The sequence below is a fragment of the Mustelus asterias genome, chromosome 16, assembly GCF_964213995.1.
Source record: "Mustelus asterias chromosome 16, sMusAst1.hap1.1, whole genome shotgun sequence".
In the NCBI taxonomy this organism is placed as follows: domain Eukaryota; kingdom Metazoa; phylum Chordata; class Chondrichthyes; order Carcharhiniformes; family Triakidae; genus Mustelus; species Mustelus asterias.
The window spans coordinates 8,258,486-8,282,382 of NC_135816.1; the positions used below are offsets into that span (position 1 = coordinate 8,258,486).

Sequence of the window (23,897 nt, forward strand, 5' to 3'; positions counted from 1 at the left end):
CAGTGTTACAAAAAAATGACCATGGACAGTAGATTGAAACTGCCAGACCAATTTAGGTTAGGACAAGGGACAAAAAACACCCAAAATTGAAAGTCTTGGAGAGGAATCTATTTTTAGATTATAGAAGTGCATCAGGATTAAGCAAGAAATCTGAAAAGCACATGTTTGTACATTTCGTATTTGTTTCGTATATTTGTGCATGAAGTAATCCTCAAATGAGGTATGGATAACTCCTCAGCCACAATGGGTGAGACATTAAAAACCATTGACAAATATGTTAAACTCCGAGGTGGGGAGAGAGCAGACCTAAAAAAGATGTGCAATAACCCAAAAAAGCGCGAAAGACAGAAGATCCCAGGGCACGGGAGACTTGAGACCCCAGGCTGAGGAAGACAGGAGACCACTGTCCAAGAGAGACAATACCTAAGCTAACTAGAAGTTGATCGTAGACAATGTGAGTGCAATGAAGTGCAAAGCTGAAGGATTCAGTGAAGAAGAAAGAAAAGGCCGAGAAGCCACTGACTGGCTGCCAACACATTAGCCGAACTGCGGCATCGGGTGGCAGTGTGGAGCAGGAACCTGGCTATGAATGAAGGAAAGCTATCTGTGATAACCAAAAAAGAAGGACAAGAGCACCAGATACCTGGGAACACCACCACCTGGATATTCTCCTCCAAGTAACTCACCATCCTGACTCGGAAATATATCATCTTTCCTTCATTGTCGCTGGAGTAAAATCCTGGAATTCCCTCCCAAACAGCATTGTGTGTGTACATACACCTCAGAGACTACAGCAGTTCAAGAAGACAGCTCACCACCACCTTCTGAAGGACAACTAGGGATGAGCAATAAATGCTGGCCTTGCCAGTGATGCCCATATCCCGTAAAATGAATTTTAACAACAAAACCTGAAAAAACAAAATGAAATTATTTCACAGGAAAATGTTTGTCTGAAAATTGTGTTGAAAGAATTCAACCAAACATACAGCCAAACACAACAGATACCCAAACAAGTCATTGCCCTGGAATACTCTTTGAGGAATAAATACATTTCCCTGGAAAAACAGAAGCAGTTAAGAATGTTCTGGAATACGGCTTCAGGAAAAAGAATGCTGGAACTATCAGCAATGACAAAGCAATGCACTAAAGTCCAGTGTGAGTGGACAAGAGTGAACAGTCGAAAGAACAGCTAATTTTCTTTCAACAGCAGCTGCAAAATGGGCACATAACTCTGAAGCAGCATGAAAAAACAAAAACAGTCTTGAATAGCAGAATAGAAGAACCCAGCAGAAAGAAAATACAAAGACTCTGTTGAATTACAAGAAAACTTAAAAAAACAAAGCAATTGAGCTTTGCAAAGAACAGGAAAACTTTTTAAAGGAGCTTTACACAAACAAATATCACTTGGGTGAAAATTTGAAGAAAGGGTTGAGAGCTTCAAATTTTTAGGTGTCCAGATCACCAACAATCTGCCCTGGTCCCCTCATGCCAACACTATAGTTCAGAAAGCCCACCAATGCCTCTACTTTCTCAGAAGACTAAGGAAATTTGGCATGTTAGCTATGACTCTCATCAACTTTTACAGATGCACCATAGAAAGCTTTCCTTCTGGTTGCATCACAGCTTGGTATGGCTCCTGCTCTGCCCAAGACCACAAGGAACTACAAAATACATGAATGCAGCCCAATCCATTACGCAAACCAGCCTCCCATCCATTGACTCTGTCTACACTTCCCGCTGCTTTGGCAAAGCAGCCAGCATAATTAAGGACCCTACACACCCCAGACATTCTCTCTTCCACATTCTTCCGTCGGGAAAAAGATACAATAGTTTGAGGTCACGTACCAACTGACTCAAGAACAGCTTCTTCCCTGCTGCTGTCAGACTTTTGAATGGACTTATCTTGCATTAAGTTAATCTTTCTCTACAGCCTAGCTATGACTGTAACACTGCATTCTGCACTCCCTCATTTTCTTCTCTATGAACGGTATGTTTTGTCTGTATCGTGTACAGGAAACAATACTTTTCACTGTATGTAAAGACATGTGACAATAATAAATCAAATCAAATCAAATCTGCACCTCTGGAAAGTAACGAAGATAAGCAAAATGTCTTTTAATATCACTTTGAATTAAATCAGTTGGCGGAGATGACTTGGCAATGTTAAATATTCCAGGAGGAAGCCAAGAGGTACAAGAAAGAGACTGAAGGTTTGACGATCCAGCTTCATGGAAAAGAGGAGGCTATGAAAGTAAAAGCCACAGAATTTTCCACGTTTCAAGTAGATAATGAAGCCATGAGAAGGACAGTTACAGAACTGAAACAAGTTTGCCAGAGACAGACTTGGCCAATAGTGAAACTGAAATGAAGGACCAGCGTGAATCTTTGCTGCAGACAGAGGAAAAACAGGACAGAAATAAGATTGGAAAATGCAAATCTGATGCTGATGCTCAAGGAACTAAAAGAAGAAGTACTGGATACCACAAAGAAAATGAGAAAACTGAACTGTTGAAAAATGAAGTGGCTCAAATGAAAATCAAGGACGTAGAATGTCAAAAACATGTTGAACAGTTGCAAGAGAAAGCAGAAGTTCTCCCATAGGATCATTAAAAATCTCAGGAGCAACAATCAGAACTCTAAGTTAAAAATGAGTTTGAAGGATAGCACACAAGAATTAGATCCTGCTAAGGAGAAACTGTTTCGTGTAGAGAACTGCTTTCTCATGCCAGAGAGGAGTTTGCTAATTAAAAGGTAGAATTTGGTGAACTTCAAGTATCAGAAGCATCTGATTGATCAGTATCATGAAAAGAACAATAAAGTTCTTGAACTCCGACACAATACGAAGACCAGGAAAGATATGATGTACCATATGGAAGAGCAAGTCCAGACTTTAAAAGCACATAACTCTGAAACTAGCACTACTGAACTCACCAGAATAGTTACTGAGCTGAATGAAAAGATTCATACGCTTGAAACAGGATTGAAAAATAAGACAGTAATAACTATTTGGCTGAAATTGTGAAACAGTTGGAAATGAATCTTCCATTTTTGAACTGTAAACTTCCAAGAAGAATATAGCGGACCCCACACAGAAAAAGAAAATTCAATTCGAGTCTCAGAATGAATGGAGTGAACATTCCCACAGACTATGGGGACAATCCATAGTTTAGAGACAAAACAAATCGATTAAGAGAAAAGCAACTTGAAAGAGCACATGAAGTGTATTAAATAGAACTGTCGAGTTCCGGAAACGCAGATTCTACAATTTCAATGCAAAACCAACAAAGTCAACCAAAATCAACTGAGACTACCATTCTTCCAAATGTGACAAGAAGGCGATCTGGAAGAATTGTCAAACCTACAGACCATCGTAATTTCTAATGTCTGAGACTTGAGGAGGTCAGGGGGAGAAGGGATAGCAAGTAGATTGTATTGTAAATATATTTGGGTAAGACTTGGGGAAGGTGTCATATAAGGATGTTCAGGTTAGTAAGGGTTAATGAGGGACTGGAGAACAGTACTGCCCAGAGTACACTGTAGAGAGTCTCATGATGGTCGACTGTGTGTAGTAGAGTCTGGACGGAGCAATCATGGAGACAGCACTCATTCAGGCCAGTACCTTGGAGATGTATATTGTTATGTGGCACCAATAAACAGTTTATGCTCAACAACATAAGCCTCTAGAGCTCTTAGTGAGACACCAAATAACCTTACAATGTACAAAAAATGTGGTGTAGTTTAACACATTATGCTGTTAAGGGAGGGAGATCCAGGATTTTGATGCAGCAAGCGTTATGGAAGTGATATATTTCCACGATAGGATGATATGTGATTTGGAGGGAAACCACAGGAGCTGGTGCTCTTGTGTGTCTGCTCCCTAGTTTTTCTAAGAAGTTAAGATTACAGGTATGGAAGGTGTGCTCAAAGGTGCCTTGGTGAGTTACTGTAGTGCACCTTGTCGGTAAGCATTGCAGTCATGGAACATCCGTGGTGCAGGTAATGAATATTTTAAGGGAAAGCAAAGTACTGCAGATGCTGGAAGTCTGCAATAAAACTGAAAACACTGTCGAACCAGCAGGTCTGGCAGCATTTGTGGAGAAACGGAGCTCGCATTTTGAGTCTGTATGACTCTTCAGAATATTCTAAGTGATAGGTCTGCTGGATGTTGTTGAGTTTCTTGAGCTTTGTTGGAGTTGCACCCATCCAAGCAGGTGGACAGTGTGCAACCACCTTGTGCATTTCAGATGTTAGATAGGGTTTAGGAGCCTGCAGATGAGACAATGACGGCAAAATTCACAATCTCTGACCTGCTGCTGTAATCACATTAATTATATGGTTGTTCAAGTTAAGTTCCAGATCAGTGGGAGATTCAGAAATGGTAAATTTTGTTGAGAATATAAGAAATTATAGAACAAACACATTTTATGCATAAAGTCAATTTTCCTTAAGGACCCTGAACAATTTGTCATATCATCTTCTCAGGTTACTTAATCTCACAAAGACAAAGGCAAGAGGTAAAAATGTTTAATATATTCAACAGAAATCATCTTCCATTTCTCTTTTCAAATAAAGGGATTACTGCACTCATTAAAATAGTACAGCGAAATTTCAAACACATTAAGCAACTATACCAGTTATTTTATACTTCAATTACAAAGCATTCAAGATCGGCAAACCTCCGAAGATTATTTGAGTAAAACTGCAGAATATTAATTAAAGTCCATGCTTAGAACACTATGTATTTCACATTCCAAACATCTCCTTCAAGATCATTAATACAGCATTTGATAATTCTTGTCTTACACTCCTTAATCCACCTATTTAAATAATATTTGTGTTAATTAACGATATTAGATGGTATCTCAGATATTATTATGCTATAAATATGGTCTTAGATTGCTCTGTGGAGTGTGTAATGTCCAACCATTTGGAGGAAGTGGTGGCCTGGTTGTAATGTCACTTGGACCAGCAATCCAGTGGCTGAAGTTAATGCCCTAGGGACACAGGTTTACATTTCACGTGGTGGAATTTAAATTCAATTCACAATTGAATTTAATGTAAATCTGGAATTTAAGGCTCATCTCCATAAAAAAAACATCGAGTTCATGAATGTCCTTTAGGAAAGGAAATGTGTTGTTCTTAACTGGATTGGCCTACATGTGACACCAGATCCAAGCAATGTGGCTGTCTCTTAAATGCTCTCTGAAATGGCCTAGAAAGTCACTCAATTGTATCAAACAATTATGTTAAAATCAATAAGGAAAGAACCGCCTGTCATTGATCTTGGCACTGGAAATGACAATGGCGCACACAGCCCTATTGATCCGGCAAAGTATCCCTTGCTAATTTTTGGGGGTCCTGTGCCAAAATTGGGAGAGCTATCCCACAAACTGCCTTACAATGTTGCAGACATGACCATCACCACCCCTGCGTATGCTCTGTCCCGTTGGCAGGATAAAGCTACCAGATGTGGTGGCACAGTGGGATACAGTCATGAGGGAGTTTTCCAAGGAGTCCTCAAGCTTGACGCTGGACCTCTTGAAGTCTCATGGCATCAGGTCGCACATGGGCAAGGAAACCTCCTGCTGATTACCACCAATCAACCCCTCCCCCTCCCACTCAGCTGATGAAACAGTAATCCTTCATAATGAACACCACCTGGTGAGGATGGAAAGGCAATGAATTCTTTCTGGATAGAGACGTGGATATTTGTCACCAAAATTAGCTCAGTAATGCCACGATGCAGGTCAGATCATAAAGGACATAACTGTTAGACTGCTTTGCAGCAGGTGATGAGGCAGTCAACTGGAAGGAAAAACCTACTTGACCTTGCCCTCCTCAGCAGACTTTCACAGATGCATCTATCCATAACACTACCGGTAGGAATGACCAACATCCAGTTCTTATGGAGACAAAATCCTATTTTCACACTGAGGAAACCCTCTGTCTTGTTGTCTGACACTGCCACCATGCTAAATTTTGAACGGATCTAGCAATTCAAAACAGGGCATCCATGAGGCCATGGATGGTAATGGACAATTGAACAACTAACTGGAAGAGAAGGCTGCACAAATATTACCATCCTCCAGGGGGGCCCAGCACATTAGTGAAAAAGACAATAGTCTGTTCGCTAATATTCATTTTGGATGCCGTCAGGGTCACTCAGCTCTTGACCTCATTACAATTCCAAACATGGACAAAAAAGCTGAACTGAAGCATTGAGTGAGAGTGACTGCCCTTGACTTCAAAGCAGCATTTGACTGAGCATAACATCAAGGAGCCCCAAGCGAAACTGGTGTGAAAGGGAATTGGGGGAAGCTCTCCACTGTTTGGAGTCATACCGAGCACAGGGAAAGATAGCTGTAATTGTTGGATGTGAACCATCTCAGCTCCAGGACATTGCTGCCGAAATTCCTCAGGGTTGCATCCAAGGCCCAAACATCTTCAGCTGCTTCAATAATGACCTACATTTCATCATAAGGTCAGAAGGAGAAATGTTTGCTGATGATTGCACAATGTTCAGCACCATTCGCAACTCCAGATACTGGGTGGGAATTTACAGCCTTGCTCGGCCCGAAACCGTAAAAACCCACCCAAGATCAACAGACCTTCCCATGCTCTGCCCATTCGCCTACACCATTTCCTATGGCAGGCGGGGCGGTAAAATTCCAGCCACTGAATCTACCTGTAACAAGACCTGGACATCATTCAGACTTGAGTTGATAAGTGGCAAGTAATAGTTGCATCACACAAGTGCCAGGCAATTGGCAACTCCAACAAGACAAAATTGACCCTCTCCCACTTGACATTCAATGGCATTATCATTGCATTATCAACATTCTAGGGACTACAATTGACCGGAATCTGAATTGTACTGAACTGGCTATAAGTGCAGGTCAGAAGCTGGAATTCTGCAGCAGGCAACTCACCAACTGGCTCCCAAAACTTGTCTACAATCTACGTGGCACAAGTCAGGAGTGGGATGAAATACTCTGCACCTGCCTTGGTGAATGCAGTTCCACCAACACTCAGAAGCTGGACACCATCAGGCCAAAGCAGTCCAGTTGACTGGCACCCAATCCACCATCTTAAACATTCCTTCCTTCCATCACTGACTCACACTGTCAACAGTGTGTACCTTCTCCAAGATCCATTGCAGTATTCACCATTGTTTGTTTGTTTTATGACACCTTCCAAACCTGTGATCTCTACCACCTAAAAGGACAAAAGCAGCAGATGCATGGGAACGCCCCAGATCCCCTCCAAGCCATATGCCATCCTGATTTGGCACTTTATTGCTGTTCCTTCAATGTTGCTGCCTCAAAATCCAGGAGGAACTCACCTAAATCAAAAGGACTGCAATGGTTCAAGAATATGGTTCATCACCACCTTCTCAAGGGCAATTAAATATGGGCAATAAATGCAACCCCAGCTAGCGATGTCTACATCTTATGAAAGGTTGCTTACAAAAAAGGAATGCGCTCTGTCCGGTTTGGTCAATGCTTTATGTTGAGGAAATGGTCAGTAGGCTCTTCTCTATTAGATAAAAATATGATTCAAAGTTCTTAAAAGTTTTCAGCTGATCTGATTTCTAAATTTATCTTGATAAATTTACAAATAAAGTTAGCTTCATCCTGGTCGAATTTACACCATCTCCTTGACCTGTTCATTGCACTAATGGTGCTCCTGCTCTGCCCAAGACTGCAAAGAAATACAAAAGGTCATGAATGTAGCCCAATCAATCATGCAAACCAGCCTCCCATCAATTAACTCTGTCTACACTTCCCGCTGCCTCAGCAAAGCAGCCAGCATAATTAAGGACCCCATTCACCGCGGATATTCTCTCTTCCACCGTCTTCCATCGGAAAAAAGATACAAAAGTCTGAGGTCACATACCAACCGACTCAAGAACAGCTTCTTCCCTGCTGCTGTCAGACTTTTGAATGGACTTATCTTGCATTAAGTTGATCTTTCTCTACATCCTAGCTATGACTGTAACATTGCATTCTGCGCTCTCACGTTTCCTTCACTATGAATGGCATGTTTTGTCTGTATAGCGCGCAAGAAACGATACTTTTCACTGTATGTTAATACATGTGACAATAAGAAATCAAATTAAATCAAATCAAATCAAAAAGATGAACAACCAAACAAATTATCGTACTCCTTGAACTTTTCACTGATATTATATTTCAATTTTTGTGCTTCTATTGGCTCCCCAAAATGTTATGGACCAGTGTCACCTTAGATTCAGGTCCTGACTGGTGCAACTCCCCTGCAAAACACACTTGTCTGTTGGGTCGGCATTGGAGCCAACAAAATGTCTTCAGGCTCTGATTGTTGAGCTGTACTGGGATACTGGATTGCTGTCTGCAGCATGCCAGTTTCATGCAGATGAGGCCGAGGCTCAATTTGTAACCGGCTCTGGACCAACATTTTCAAACATTGTGACATCCATTTCATGGTTTTTATGTATATGATGCTGTTCAAATTCTCCATGAATTGGTCCAGTAGATGAGTAATACCGACAGGTATCGCTTTGGTTGTTAGTTAAACTTGTCATTGCATGTTTCATTTTTAAACATATTTAAACAAGGACTTGCTGAAAATGTGAGCTGATAATGGGCACCTGGGACATGCCTGAAGAGGGAAATTAGTTTTCCATAGTCAACCAAATTGGGATTGTGAAATAAACAGCACAAGGACCTCAGAGGAGACATGAATTAAACTCGGTGAATTCATTGTCAAATCAAGTACTGAAAGAGACAGAATGAGAGAGAAGGCTAGGTTGGATGAAGAGAGAGAGGAAAAAAAAAAAAATGTTAAAAGCTATTTAGATCTTTTCAGTCTTTTAGATCTCCAACACAAATTAATACCTGAAGGAATGAGCTTTCACAATTGCAACAGTAACTTTCGTGCCAAAAAAGTTGATTGTCTCTCATAAAAATGATGGTGTTCTTAAAAGTTTGCTTAGACTTGAAATGAGAAGGAAAAAGTTTTGTCTGCATCTCCCCCATTAATAGAGGTTTCACATCATTTGTGTCATTTCAATGCTGAGGCAGTGATGTCTTCAAGAAGCTAGCGGTACAGTGAAGCAACATGAACAACAACCTTTCAGTATTTACATTTAATCTTACTGGAGGCCACTTCCCTGAAGCTACTGCACTATTTGTGGAAATAATAACCATGAGTGCTTTCTACAGTAACTGTGCGACAAGCAAATATGAAACTGAAGCAGTGTGAGACAATTTAAAGTGTATTTATTAGTGTCACCAGTAGGCTTACATTAACACTGCAATGAAGTTACTGTGAAAACCCCCAGTCGCCACACTCCAACGCCTGTTCACGTATGCTGAGGGAGAATTTAGCATGGCCAACGCACCTAACCAGCACATTTTTTGGACTGTGGAAAGAAACTGGAGCACCCAGAGGAAACCCATGCAGACACAAGGAGAATATGCAGACTTCACACAGACAGTGAAGCCCCGAATGGAACCTGGGTCCCTGGCGTTGTGAGGCAACAGTGCTGACCACTGTGCCACCATGCCACCCATTCTGCTCACATCTAAAGCTAAAGTCACATATACAGTACAAATGTATCATGAAATAATTGCTTAAAATTTTCAATCGTCGTCCATACGTTTATGCCAGAATTTGCTTATTCATATGTGCAACAGTGCTTGTCTCTTTTTTTAGGATTCCAAAGCAAATGTGGTTGCATAAGATTAACTAATCAGCTTTGCACATGCATAAATAACAATATAGATTTCTAAAAACAAGCATTAACTCATGGCAAAATATAAATAGTCCAACGGCTAAATTAAAGGGATTAAATAAAAATAAACACATTACCCGATCTTTCCAACTATGTGAGGCTCTGAAGCACGCCAGTCTGTATTCAATTGTCCCACCTGTAAAAATATATGTGGACATGAATTTCCAATTACCAACACAAATGCAAAATATTGCAAGCACTGGAAATCTGAAATAGAGACAGAAAATGCTGGAAACATTCAGCAGGTCTTGGCAGCATTTGTTGAGAAAGAATGAGAGTGAACATTTCAGGTTGGTGTCATTTCATCAGAATTATTAATAGCCTGTTGAAAAAAATTGGTCAAGAAAATAAATGGACAGAATAAGGATCACTAATGTAACAGCTTTAGCCGGATCTGAATTCATATGATTCAAGCTATCTCTCTGTTAATGCAGGATATGGGTGCTTGACTGTTGGGATTTCAATATAAAAACTCTTGTTTCAAAATTCTGACTCTGAATGAACTTACTGAACATGTTTATTGGTTAGTTGTTAGACCACAACAAAGAGACCACAGAACATACGGGAGATCTTCTTGCAATATCTATGAAAAGTATTGCGTATTGCATGTGCCTTTGTTAATCTTTGCTTCAAGTTGACAAACTATGCGTATGCAAAAACAAATGCATGTGTCAGCTGTGATTCAGTGGTACAATACTTAATATTGAATTGCAAACACCACTATTCCTACAAACCTCGTCTCCAAACTCCGTGGCATAAGGCTCGACTCCTCCCTCTGCAACCGAATCCTACACTTCCTAACCCCCAAACTGCAATCAGTAAGGACAGATAACAACACCTCCTCCACAATTATTCTCAACACCAGTGCCCACAAGGCTGTGTCCTCAGCCCCTTACTATACTCCTTATACAGATATGACTGTGTGTTCACATTCCCCTCCAACACGATTTTCAAGTTTGCTGATGAGACCACCGTAGTGGGTCAGATCCCAAACAATGATGAGACAGAGTACAGGAAAGTGATAGAGAATCTGGTAAATTGGTGTGACGCCAATGATCTCTTCCTCAATGTCAGTAAAACAGAAAAGATAGACATTGACTTCAAGAAGCGTCATGGAGGACATGCCCCATGTCTACATGAAGTGGAAATGGTCGAGAGCTTCAAGTTTCTAGATGTCCAGATCACCAAAACATGCCAACGCTGTAGTTAAGAAAGCCACCAATTCCTCTACTTTCTCAGGAGGCTAAGGAAATCCAGCATGTTTCTCAGCAACTTTTACAGATGCACATAGAAAGCATCCTTCCTGGTTGTTTCACAGTTTGGTATGGCTCCTGCTCTGTCCAAGAGTGCAGAGAGTAACAAAGAGTCATGAACAAAGCCCAATCCATCACACTAACTAGCCTCCCATCTGTTGACTCTGTCTACACTTCCCACTGCCTCAGAAAAGCAGCCAGCATAATCAAGGACCCCACGAATCTCAGACATACTCGCTTCCCCCGTCTTCTGTCAGGAAAAAGAAACAAAATTCTGAGGTCACGTACCAACCGACTCAAGAACAGCTTCTTCCCTGCTGCCATCAGATTATTGAATGGACCGATCTCATATCAAGCTGGTCTTTCTCTATGCCCTAGCTATGAATGTAACACTGCATTCTGCATGACACTACATTCTCCTTTCCTTCCCTACGAATGGTACGCTTTGTCTGTTTAGCGTGCAAGAAACAATATATTTTACTGTATACTAATATATGTCATAAATCAAATCAAAATAAATATATGCCTTCAACTCCTACTCCAGAAACCTGAGCTCATAAACTGATTGTCCACCGATTCAAGGATGCCATCTACTCAGGGTCGTGTGTTCTGCCATGACTCTTCATGTGAACTGAATAGGTTGATTCTCAACCCTCAGATCTTTGGGAACATGGCGCAGGATAACCTATGAGGGAGTTGAATCTGGAGTGCAGGAGTTGCTTCCTTATCTTGTATTCTCTGAGACTGCTCTGCATAAGCATTAAGACATTGTGACTCATTGCGTGATGTAGCTTAATGGACATGTTGTCACCATTCTGAATGATTGGTAACAAGCTTCTCCCAGTCATTAATGTCCATGCTGCTGCAGTTCAATCAGAGCTTCAGAAAATCTTTGAAGTGTTTCATTTGTCCTCCTCTGGATGTTGACCACTTTGGATTTCAGACAACAGGACTTGGTGGGGAGATGCTTTTCAGCCATCGGGGCACAGTTTCCAGTGAATATCTTTAGTTTCTTTAACATCAATCACTTTTTGCCAAAACTAAACTGATAATATAAACTTACATAATCCACAGTTTGCAATGATTTCAGTACCATCGCCCATCTGCATCATATTTTCAATCAACTCTTGATCTCTTCAATCCTGCATACATATACTCCTTTTGTCTTTGAATTTTGCTGAAACAAGTCTGAGATATCAGTCCACACCTGATCAACCAGATATTCCACCTCTCCTCCATGGTGCAGGAGACACTCTCGAATATTTGATTTGATTTGATTTATTATTACCACATGTATTGTGACTACAGTGAAAAATGTTGTTTCTTGTGCGCTATACAGACAAAACATACCATTCATAGAGTACATAGGGGAGAAGGAAAGCAGAGGGTGTAGAATATAGTGTTACAGTCATAGCTAGGGTGTAGAGAAAGATCAGCTTAATATATGGTAGGTCCATTCAACCATCTGATGGCAGCAGGGAAGAAGCTGTGTTGAGTGCTTCCCACACTTTGGCTCTCTCAAAAGGCCACCATTGACAAGGAGGTCCAACATCAGCTCAGCTGCATTAGCACAGCCTTCTACAAAACTATGGCACTGAGTGGTTTACAACAAAGACTTCCATAAGTCAACAGAATTCCTAATGTACAGAACAGTTTTTGTCAGTTAACTCCTGTACTGCAGGGAGACCTGGACTGTGTATCAGTGACAAAAAGGGTGCTAGAGAAATTCCATCAACAATATCTTCACTACATTCTCAGAATTCAACAGAAACAACATCAAAATTTAGTATCCTTGAAATCAATTCCAAAAACATTCAGACAGAACTGACAAAACAACTTCAATCTAGACTGATACTACAGTGATGTACTGAGAATGTTGAATTGTCAGCTGTGCTCTCTTTCAGAGGTGGTGTTAAACCAAGCCACCTTCCATACTCATAGGTGGAGATAAAAGAACACATGGTTGTTTTCTGAAGAAGAGTAGGGGATTTCTCTCTGGTGTCCTGGTTAATAATTATTCCTCAAATCACATCACGAAAACAGAGTATCTAATCATTATCATATTGCTGTTTGTGGGAGTTTATGTACAAATTGGCTGCCCTGGTTCCAGCATAAAAAGAGTGACAGCACTTTAAAAGTACTTTACTATTTTTAATGCAGTTTGTCATCTTTGATGTGTTTTGAAGACGCATAAGGCGCTAAACAAAAATCCAAGTTTCTGCTTCATCTTTTCAGGTGTGGAACTCAACAGGCCAACATCTAAATGCAGATGAAATGTTTAACATTGCGAAAGAACAGGTTGTCCTTTCAGCCAACAATAACAATTGAATTTTAAGGGTAAATTCAGCAGACTGTCTGGGAAACTTTCAAGTTTTAATTTTAAAGTTTAAGTAGTTCAGTTTCCAACAGTTTGCATTATACTGTAGACAGCATCAAGCTGTGACAGTATGAGAGTACTTGCTTGAGGCGGTCTCACATCAAAGCCAAATTTACATTCAGCCTGTGTTTTCTGCAGTTATGCTGCATGTTTTCCATTACTATGAAACTGAAACTGCTGTTCAGCATTTAGAACATAATGGCTATTTTTACACAATTCATAGTGCTGGTGGTTAGAATACTTGAAGCATTGAGAAGTACAACAACAGAAAAACTCAAAGGCAAAACAATACTAGCATTCTTTTTCTAAAGTAAATTCCAACTGTGGGGGCAAATTCAAATTAAAACTAATATTTAAATGTGAATTACAATGCAGAAACAAAATGAATGAATGCAACCGTCTTGTGAGACTTGTGGGTTCAGATTGCATTTATGTTTGAAGTTTAGAATGGCATAAATACTGAACAAGTGCTTAAAATCTAATTCCTGGTGCTGGGTCAGATCTGACTTTGAGCAGAGTAGGAATCCCTGTGGAGATTGTGTCGCACCATTTTGTTTGGAATTCAAATCTAGTATGATGTAAAACCTCTCTTACAAGGTGCTCAGCAGGGTCATTGGATCTCCTGACTATTTGAAAAATCTATCTTTGAATTATTTAATGGATTATTGAGCAGTAAAGAACCATAAGAGGCCATTCAGCCAATTAAGTCTGAACCAGTTCTTTCAAAGAACCATCCAATAAGTCACACTTTGCTATTCTTTCCCTATGTCTCTCCATTTCTTCCTCCAGCAAACATTTATCTATTGAAAGTCTTTATTCAATTTTCTTCCATCTGTCTGCCAGGCTACTTCTGCTCCAAGGTTAAGAGAACAGGGATTATTCTGTGTTTATTTTCTAAACATTTACATTGTAACTATCAGGAGAGAAAATGAATGAGTGTGTACCCAGCTATTTCCCAGCAAGGACAGTTGCATTTACATCGGATTAAAAGGATATATGGCACAAACAGGCCTTTCTGCCCTTTAGGTCCAAGATGTGGAGATGCCAGCGTTGGACTGGGGTGGGCACAGTAAGAAGTCTCACAACATCAGGTTGAAGTCCAAAAGGCTTATTTGGAATAACAAGCTTTCAGAATCTGCTCCTTCATCAGGTGAGATCCATGTTGGTGTTTATGCTTCACTTGAAACTCTTGTCTTCTGTCATCTAAATCTACCATCATAGCCATGAACTCCTTTCATGCTTGTCTAGTTTCCGCTTCAATGGATTTACTACTTGTTTCAATCAGTCCATGTGGTATGAGTTCCAGGGGATTCTCACCACTCTTTGGGTGAAGAATTTTCTTCTGAATTCCCTATTAGATTTTTTTGTGACTATTTTATATTGATGGCCTCTCATCATGTTCATCCTCATAAGAAAATAAATCCTCTCTGAATCCACCCTATCAAAACCTTTCAAATCATTAAAGACCTCTAGAAGGTCACCCCTCAGCCTTCTTTTTTCAAGAAAAAGGCACAACCTGTCAATCCTTTCCTGAAACGTTTACCCACGTATTTCAGGTATCATCCTTGTAAATTACCTCTGCATCTTTTCCATTCTGCTGTATCCTTTCTAGAACACAGCAACCAGGACTACATGTGTGGTCTCACCAAGATTTGATAAAGGTTTAGCATGATGTATTTAATTTTCAATTCCATGTCTCTAGAAACCAAGCCAAGTGCTTAGTTTGCTTTTATTTCATGGCCTCGCCAACCTGTGGTGCAACTTATGGTTATTGATTTATTTATACTCTGGGATTCCTTTGTTCCTCTACCCCACTAGTACTTGCACCTTCTAAGTAAGAAGCCACCACTTTATTTATTCTTTCCAATAACATGTATTACCTCACTTCTATGTTGAAACTTATTTGCCAATTATTTACCCATTCTGCAGGTTTATGTCCTTCGGTAATTTGTCATGGTTGTCCTACATATTGACTATGCCTCAATTTGATGTCATCCATGTAATTAGATGTTGAGTTTTGATTACAAGGTCCAAGTCATTGATATAAATTGTGAACAGGAGTGGTACCAACACTTTCAGCCATGAAGGAGCCAAGGAATGTAAACAGGCTCTGTTTGCATTGAATCTAAACTGTAGGGGTGCCTGCCTCAAACTGCAGTGCAGTTTGCATGGGAAGGCAGTAATGTAGTGGTATTGTCACTGGACTAGTAGTCCAGAGAACCAGAACAAGAATGGGGACCTGGGTTCAAATCCTGCCAAGGTAGATGGTGAAATTTGAATTTAATAAAAAATCTGGAATTAAAAGTTCAATGATGACCATGAAATCATTGTTTATTGTCAGGAAGGAAATCTGCTGTCGTTACCTGGTCGGGCTTACATGTGACTTCAGAGACACAGAAATATGGTTGACTCTTAAATGCCTTCTGAAATGGAAGGCAGTTAGGGATGCACATACATGCTGGCCCAGTCAGTGCCCATAAATGAATTTAAAAAATGAGCTGTGATGGCAATCTCCAGGTATGAGCTTTGTTTAATTGGCAGAATCCTTGCCTTAAACCATGAGTTGTGTTTTTAAGTCAGGTTCACGGACCCTTCAGGGCAGTACAGATGGGTGTCTCCATTGTTAGAGTTGCTATCTTCTTTTTTAGTGGATATAAAAATTCCTGGTACTCTTTGAAGGGAATCAGGGTATTTTCCTGCTCTCCTGGCTCATTTTCTTTCATCAATCAATAACAGATTAATTAGTTGTTAAAAACAGTTGTTGTTCATGGGACTCTACATGTTTGCAAAGTGGCTACCACATTGCCTAGACAATAACTGTGACTGCACTTCTGAAGTAATTCAATGGCTATATTGTGTTTTGGAACATTCTGAGGGTGTCATAATATGCTATTTAAATGCAAGTTCTTTCTCTTTCATTCAATCACTGTTGGATGTAATGGCCTCTGAAACAAATTAGTTTTGGCAGTCACAAACTACTTCATGGTGGGTGTAAATTTACAGAAGAAAACAATCTATAATTCAACAGTAATGAAATTGGAGCAAAGCCACTGTGATGGTTCATGTACAGGAAATTGGAAAATGTCACACAACTTCAGTCTGAGGGGATTGTCTGCGATCAAGGTTAAACAATATTGTTTCAGCAGTGAAATGAGCTTTACACTGCAACTAGCTATCTAATACAAGTGCTCTATCAAAATTTACTCAGGATACGCATTGGGAGAGCTATAAAGGTATGCCATCCTATATTACAATTCTTCTTATCTCACTTGTAACACACACTGCTTTTAAGGGGAAAAGTTAACCCAATCAGTATAAAACAGAATGACAATATCTGCCACATTTTTCATTCTCTATAATTTGAGTTTAAGATCACTTATCTGCTTAAATGGATCAAATCAAAAGCTTTTTACTCATCGGTAAAACAATACTGACAAAAGAATCTCTGCAGAAACATAGAACCTCTGCTGTGCAGAAGGAGGCCATTCGGCCCATCAAATCTGCACCGACTCTCTGAAAGATCATCTTAACCAGCGCCATCCCCCAACCCCCTGCTGCAACTCCGCACATTTACCATGGCTAATCCACCTAACCTTCAGATCTTTGGACACTAAGGAGCAATTTATTATGGCCAATGCACCCAACCTGCACATCTTTGGACTGTGGGAGGAAACTGGAGCACCAAGAAGAAACCCATGTAGACATGAGCTGAATGTGCAAACTTACACTAATATATTCATACTTTTTATATAAGCCTTGAAAGAGAACTGAGAAATAATGCTATAGATTCATCAAAACTTACAGCACAGAATTAAGCTATTCGCTTCAATGTGCCAGTGCTCAGTGTGTGACAGAAGATTTGCACTTAATCCCAAATCCTCATCTGTCATCTGTACTGTAAGTTCTTCATCCTCAAGTGCAGGTTCAACTCCTAAAATTATTTATGGAATCAGCTTCCATCAACTCTTCTGGTAGAGTGTTCAAGATCCCACTCAGCCCTCTCTCAGTCAAAATATTTCTCCATTACTCTGTTTTCACCAACGATTTGAAATTTTTTGGGAAAGAGAGACATGTGGCTGAAGCTGTTTATCCGGAGCCAAGAGGTGCACTAGCGTTCCACCTGACCCACAAAAAACTGAAAAATATAAAGTCCGTTTGTGTTGAGGTGACTAGTAACATTTGCACAACGCAACAAGTGCCAGGCAATAAACATCTCCAAGACATAATATTACTATTGTGCCTTGACATTCAAAAGCATTATTATCATTAAATCCCTGACTATCAAGATGCTGGGGGGTTACCATTGACCAGAAACTTAACTGGACTGGCCATATAAATACCATGGCTACAACAGCAGGTACAGGAATGAGATAGACAATCTGGTGAAGTCATGCGGCAACAATAATCTCTCCCTCAATGTGAACAAAATGAAGGAGATTGTCATCGACTTCAGGAAGCGTAAAGGAGAACATGCCCCTGTCTACATCAACAGGGATGAAGTAAAAAGGGTCGAGAGCTTCATGCTTTTAGGTGTCCAGATCACCAACAACCTGTCCTGGTCCCCCCATGCCGACACTATAGTTAAGAAAGCCCAGCAACGCCTCTACTTTCTCAGAAGACTAAGGAAGTTTGGCATGTCAACTACGACACTCACCAGCTTTTACAGATGCACCATGGAAAGCATTCTTTCTGGTTGTATCACAGCTTGGTATGGCTCCTGCTCTGCCCAAGACTGCAAGGAACTATAAAAGGTTGTGAATGTAGCCCAATCCATCACGCAAATCAGCCTTCCATCCATTGATTCTGTCTACACTTCCTGCTGCCTCGGCAAAGCAGCCAGCATAATTAAGGACCCCACACACCCCAGACATTCTCTCTTCTACCGTCTCCCTTCGGAAAAAGATACAAAAGTCTAAGGGCATATACCAACTAACTCAAGAACAGCTTCTTCCCTGCTGCTGTGCGACTTTTGAATGGACTTACCTTGCATTAAGTTGATCTTTCTCTACACCCTAGCTATGACTGTAACACTACATTCTGCACTCTCTCGTTTCCTTCTCCATAAATGGTATGTTTTGTCTGTATAGCGCACAAGAAACAATACTTTTCACTGTTATGTTGATACATGTGACAAAAATAAATCAAATCAAATCAAATCAAATCAGGTCAGAGGTCCCTTCAGTGAGTAACATGCCTCCTGACTCTTCAAAGGCGGTCCACCATCTACAAGGGACATTCAGTGATGGAATACGCTCCACTTGTCTGGATAAATGCAACTCCAACAACTGTCAAGAAGCTTGATACCATCCAGGACAAAATAGCCTATTTGATTGGCACCCCATCCACAAACCTTCATTCACTCCATAATTGATGCACTGTGACAGCAGTGTGTACCATCTGCAAGATGAACTGCAGGAACACACCAAGCCTCCATCAGCATGTCTGGAAGCCATTATCATCTAGAAGGGCAAGGGCAGCAGACACATGGCAACATCACCACCTGGAAGTTCCCCTCCAAGCCACCAATCATCTGATGTGGAAATATATTGCAATTCCTTGACTGTCGCTGGGTCAAGCTCTTGGAACTCCCTCCCTAACAATATTGTGAGTGTACCTACATCACATGGACTGCTGTGGTTCAAGGACGCAGCTTGCCATCACCTTCTCAAGGTAAGTAGGGTGAGCGGTAAATGCTGGCCTAGCCAGCAATGCCCAAATCCCAAGAATGAATGCAAAAACTTGAATTCACTTTCAGAACCAATGTTTAGGGCAGTTACTGTCTGGTACAAATGGATGGAACATGCATAGGACACTTTCCATTGACGCGTGTGAGAACATGGCAATCCGGATCTATCAATGGCACAGAACCTTCATTTTGAAATGTGAAAGCACCCTGTCTGAAACAGGTGAATGTTCTTCATGAATATATTCCTGCATCTGAAACGTTCATTAGGCAGGCCTCAGGCATAGAAGAGAAAATAAAGTGTCCCTACTTATGATTTTCCTGTTCCCATATCCATTTATCAGCTGATGAATAAGTAAGTAGAAGCTGATACCTCGTGGTATCATAACCTCATGGAGCAAAAAGACTGATGTGTGAGACTGCATTTATGTTAGTTCCAAAGCTAAAACAGATTCTGAGACCTGAAGCCACGATATTGATTGTATCACTGCAGTAACTTATTTTTATTGCCTGGTTCCAAATTGAATTTTCAAGACTAGAAGAGAAGCCTTGGCACAGATGGTTATAAGATGAATAAGATCTGTTTTGACATTGCGATTGCAATGTCCACATTCTGAAACAATTTCAAGTTCTGTGTGGTTTTCTAAGTACCCAGGAGCTCAAGAGATCTTTTTAAACTAGCTTTGGCACCGTACTGGGGTTTTACTCAAGGTGGTATAAAAACAATATTGTAGCATCATCCACTCCAATGGTCCACAATGAATCAAAATCGCACTTATAGGCCTTACAAAATTTATGGCAAAGTAGATGACCATTGGACCCTTTTAACTGGAGCTCTTTATAATCCTCATTTCCTTACCTTTACTCAATACTCATTTATATTCTTCTTCAATTATAAGTGACATACACTAATTTGATGGTGCAGTCTTCATCTCATGAAATTTTAAACGTTCTGATACTGACATAATATCACTTTTTCACTTAGTACATTGTAGCTATATGAGTGCAGCAATATCACAAAACTCTTGGTTGAGTTGGGCGGCACAGTGGCCCAGTGAGCACTGCTGCCTCACAGTTCCAGGGACCTGGGTTCAATTCCCGGCTTGAGTCAATGTCTGTGTGGAGTTTGCACATTCTCCCCACCACTGCGTGGGTTTCCTCTGGTTGCTCCAGTTACCTCCCACAGTCCAAAGATGTGCAGGTTAGGTGGATTGGCCATACTAAATTGCCCCTTAGTGTCAGGGGTAATTTCTAGGGTAAATGAATGGGGTTATGGGGATAGGGCCTGAGTGAGATTGTGGTCAATGCAGACTTGATGGGCTGAATGGCCTCCTGCTGCACTATAGGATAGAGGAAATGCAGGTCCCAGGGTGCATTCACACTCTAGTAGTTTTATTGCAAAGTATCTTAGCTTGGCACTAATGTTGCAAGTTGCCATTTTCATGCAGTTTGCATCAGGTGACTAGAAGGGAACTGTATGAAACCGGTTCATCATTTGGCAATCAGAAGGCTATTGACATTCAACTTCCACTACAAGACCAGCATTGGTGCAGTGAATTCTGCTTATTGTGGTGAATGTACCCTCTGGTGATAGAATGAAATCAAATAGCACAGGCAACTGGAAACAAGTGGTCACATGCTCACTGCCCAATTTTCCTCAGAGCAATTACCTTTTGTGCAACTCACCTCAGAATGCGGATTTTTCCAATTATTCGTTAATTCCCCTCTCCATTCTGCCAGCAGTGTGTCAGTATTTGCTGCCTCGGTTTGCAATGTGGCTGTGTTGTATGGTGCTAAAAAGACGAAATCCCCCTTATTTGATAACTGATTTGGGCGAACTTTGTAGGAGTATGTTCGAGAGAGCGACCCATTGCCAACTAATTCAACGAAGTGTGGGGTTCCTTTATAATCGGGCATAGTTTGAAAATACAGGTGGGAATTTGGAAAAGTGTCTTCTCCATGCCACCGTTTTAAATTGCAGCACGAGGGGGACAATTCGCAGCAGCGAGACCTACTTCTATCGGAATGACACATGGTCACAATGAGGACAATCAGAACCACAAGAAGAATGGAGGACGTGGAAGCTAAAGTGATTATTAAATAAAAGGCTAAATTAGAGGTGGGGCGAATGTCCTGGGGTTCTGGAATTTGGTCTGACAGAGTTTCTGCGCTAGTGTCTGTTATTAATAAGTTGATGGTGACCGTGGAGGAAAGGGATGGGTGGCCATTGTCTTTCACCAGAACAACGAGTTGATGTACGGGTTCATCTTTTTCTATGAAACGACGAATTGTTCTGATTTCTCCGGAACCGTGTGCTATAGTGAACAGGCCCGAGTCAGGGGCCTGGAGCAGTTGATAGGACAAGCGAGCATTCTGGCCAGAATCTGCATCGGCAGCCATCACTTTGGTCACCAGATAGCCCGGGTCCGCAGAGCGAGGCAAAGTCAGTCGGGAATTGTTGGTCAATGGGGAAATGACATGGGGAGTGTTATCGTTCTGATCCAAGACAACGACGTTCACTGACACGTTGCTGTCAAGGTAAGGGAATCCAGCATCTCGAGCTTGAACTTGGACCTGAAAGTTTTTGAGTTCCTCGTAATCGAACGAGCGTTGGGAATAGATGACTCCGGTGTCCGAGTTGATGGAAACGTAGGCAGATGCAGGCATGTTGTGAACTTGGCTGTTCAGGATCGAATACACTACACGTGAATTCTGGTCCTGGTCCGGGTCCAAAGCGGAGACAGCACCTATAGAAGAGCCAGCAGGGTTGTTCTCGGGGACATAAACTGTGTAGGAAAGCTGTGCAAAACGTGGTGGATTATCATTAATATCTGAAACCTGAACCAGAATGGTTTTATTGGTGGAGAGAGGGGGAGATCCCGCATCAGTGCAAATTACGTGAACCGTGTGCTGGGATGTCACCTCCCTGTCCAGGGTATGACTGGTGGTCAGTGTGTATGTGTTCTTTAAAGATGTTTTGAGAGTAAATGGTAGATCATCAGGAATCTGACACTGAAATTGTCCATTTACTCCGGAATCTCGATCTGTTACACGCATCAGAGCCACTACAGTCCCAGGCTGGACATCCTCCCGGACCGGGGTAGATACTGACATTAATGTCACCTCTGGTGCATTATCATTCACGTCAATGATCTCCACTATAACTTTGCAAACTGCAAAGTGAACACTGTCCTTTGCTTCAATGTTAATCTCATAAAGATTATTCTCCTCGAAATCCAGGACCCCCTTGACTTTCATTTCTCCCACTTTGGACCCGAGGCTGAAGAGGTCACGCACTCTCGCCGGGGTACTGCTACTGAAGGAATAGCTTATGTCCCCATTCGAACCTTCATCCAAATCAGTGGCATTGAGTTTGATAACCAAAGTACCGACTGGCGCGTTTTCCGGTAACTTCACCCTGTATACTGCCTGCTCGAATTCCGGCCAGTTGTCGTCGACATCGAGAACAGTGATGAGAATTTGGGAAGTGCCAGACCTCACTGGGATTCCACCGTCCATAGCTGTCAGAGTTAACCGATGAGTCGCCAGCGCTTCCCTGTCTAAAGCCTTGGTTAGCACTAGGACAGCAGTTATACTGCCGTCGCTGCTGTTCTTCACCTCTAAGGCGAAGTGTTGATTTGCGTTCAGATGGTAAGTGTTGATGGAATTGGTGCCCACGTCGGGATCGTGCGCGCTCGGGAGCAGGAAGCGCGTTCCCTGCGGAACTGACTCCACGATTTCCAGACGGAGCTCATTATTTGAGAAACGGGGCGAATTATCATTTATATCCAATATCTCGACTTCAGCGCTGTAAAGCTCCACGGGATTTTCGATTATAATGTCATTAGTAAGAACACATCTAGCGTTTTGTCCACAGAGTTTCTCTCTGTCTATCTTAGCATTCGCACGCAACTCTCCGTTAGCTAAGTTTACCATAAAATACCGCTTATTGGCTTGAGACATTAACTGAAGATTGCGATTAGCTAACTCGTTCACGTCTAAACCTAAATCCCTGGCGACATTCCCAACAAAGGCTCCGTGCTCCAGCTCTTCAGGAATTGAATAACGGATCTGTCCAGAGACATTTTCCCAGATACAAAGCAGGGAAATAAAAGACCACGCTAGCATTCTCTGTCTGAATTAGTCCTCGCATTCGGAGTGCTGTAGGAATCCAAACCAAGAAATTGCGGCAACCACCTGTATGATCCAAAATGTCGCGATGAATACTTGGTATCCGCTCCTGATAGTTGAGGAAGACTGCATGGAAAAGATGGCTGTTGAATGTGAATGTAAACACTGAATGAGAGCTTTTCCTTCTTTCCGATTCTTCGCTGTACGTGGTGTTGGGGGAGGAGTGATGGGTCTCTGGCAGTATTTGAGTACCTCATTGGTACACAGCGACACAAAGAGTCTCGGCCAATAATTGCACGGTACAGTCGTGGACTGCGTCAACAGTGCAGAAGGAAGTTGTCATTTGGCATGCAGTTTCGGTAAAGAAGTAAAAAAAAAGGTTTGTGTGTGCGTGTGTTACACTGAATCTGCACATCTATCCTAATGTATTCTATCTCTTTTAAAATTGTAACCATGTTAGATTTTTTTCGACTGTGCGGTGGAAATCATTCCCTCTACTGTGTTCGTCAGTTCCTGAAAAACAATGGCGAAGATAAAACAGGCTGAAACGTTATTGTGAGTCTAGAACTCTTCTTGCAAGTTTCCTTTCCATTGCATCGTTAAGATAATTGAACTGAAACTGGGACAACTTGCATTACATTTTAGGCTTTTAAAAAAAGTGATCGAAACTCTTGATTT

General features: G+C 41.3%; 1 protein-coding gene across 2 annotated transcripts in view; it reads right to left on the reverse strand.

Moving 5' to 3' along the window:
• Positions 1–23,897, reverse strand: part of LOC144505631 (protocadherin gamma-A6-like) — a 260,158-nt gene that overhangs the window by 157,508 nt on the left and 78,753 nt on the right. The window contains exons 1-2 of one of the 2 annotated variants that reach the window (XM_078231747.1): positions 20,775–23,425; positions 9,853–9,911 (exon numbers count right to left, since the gene is read on the reverse strand). In XM_078231747.1, the coding sequence (XP_078087873.1) occupies positions 9,853–9,911; positions 20,775–23,216 (2,501 nt within the window). In that variant the 5' untranslated portion in view covers positions 23,217–23,425. Of the gene's footprint in view, positions 1–9,852; positions 9,912–20,774; positions 23,426–23,897 lie in introns of those variants that run through there. The other variant, XM_078231746.1, reaches the window with a different exon arrangement.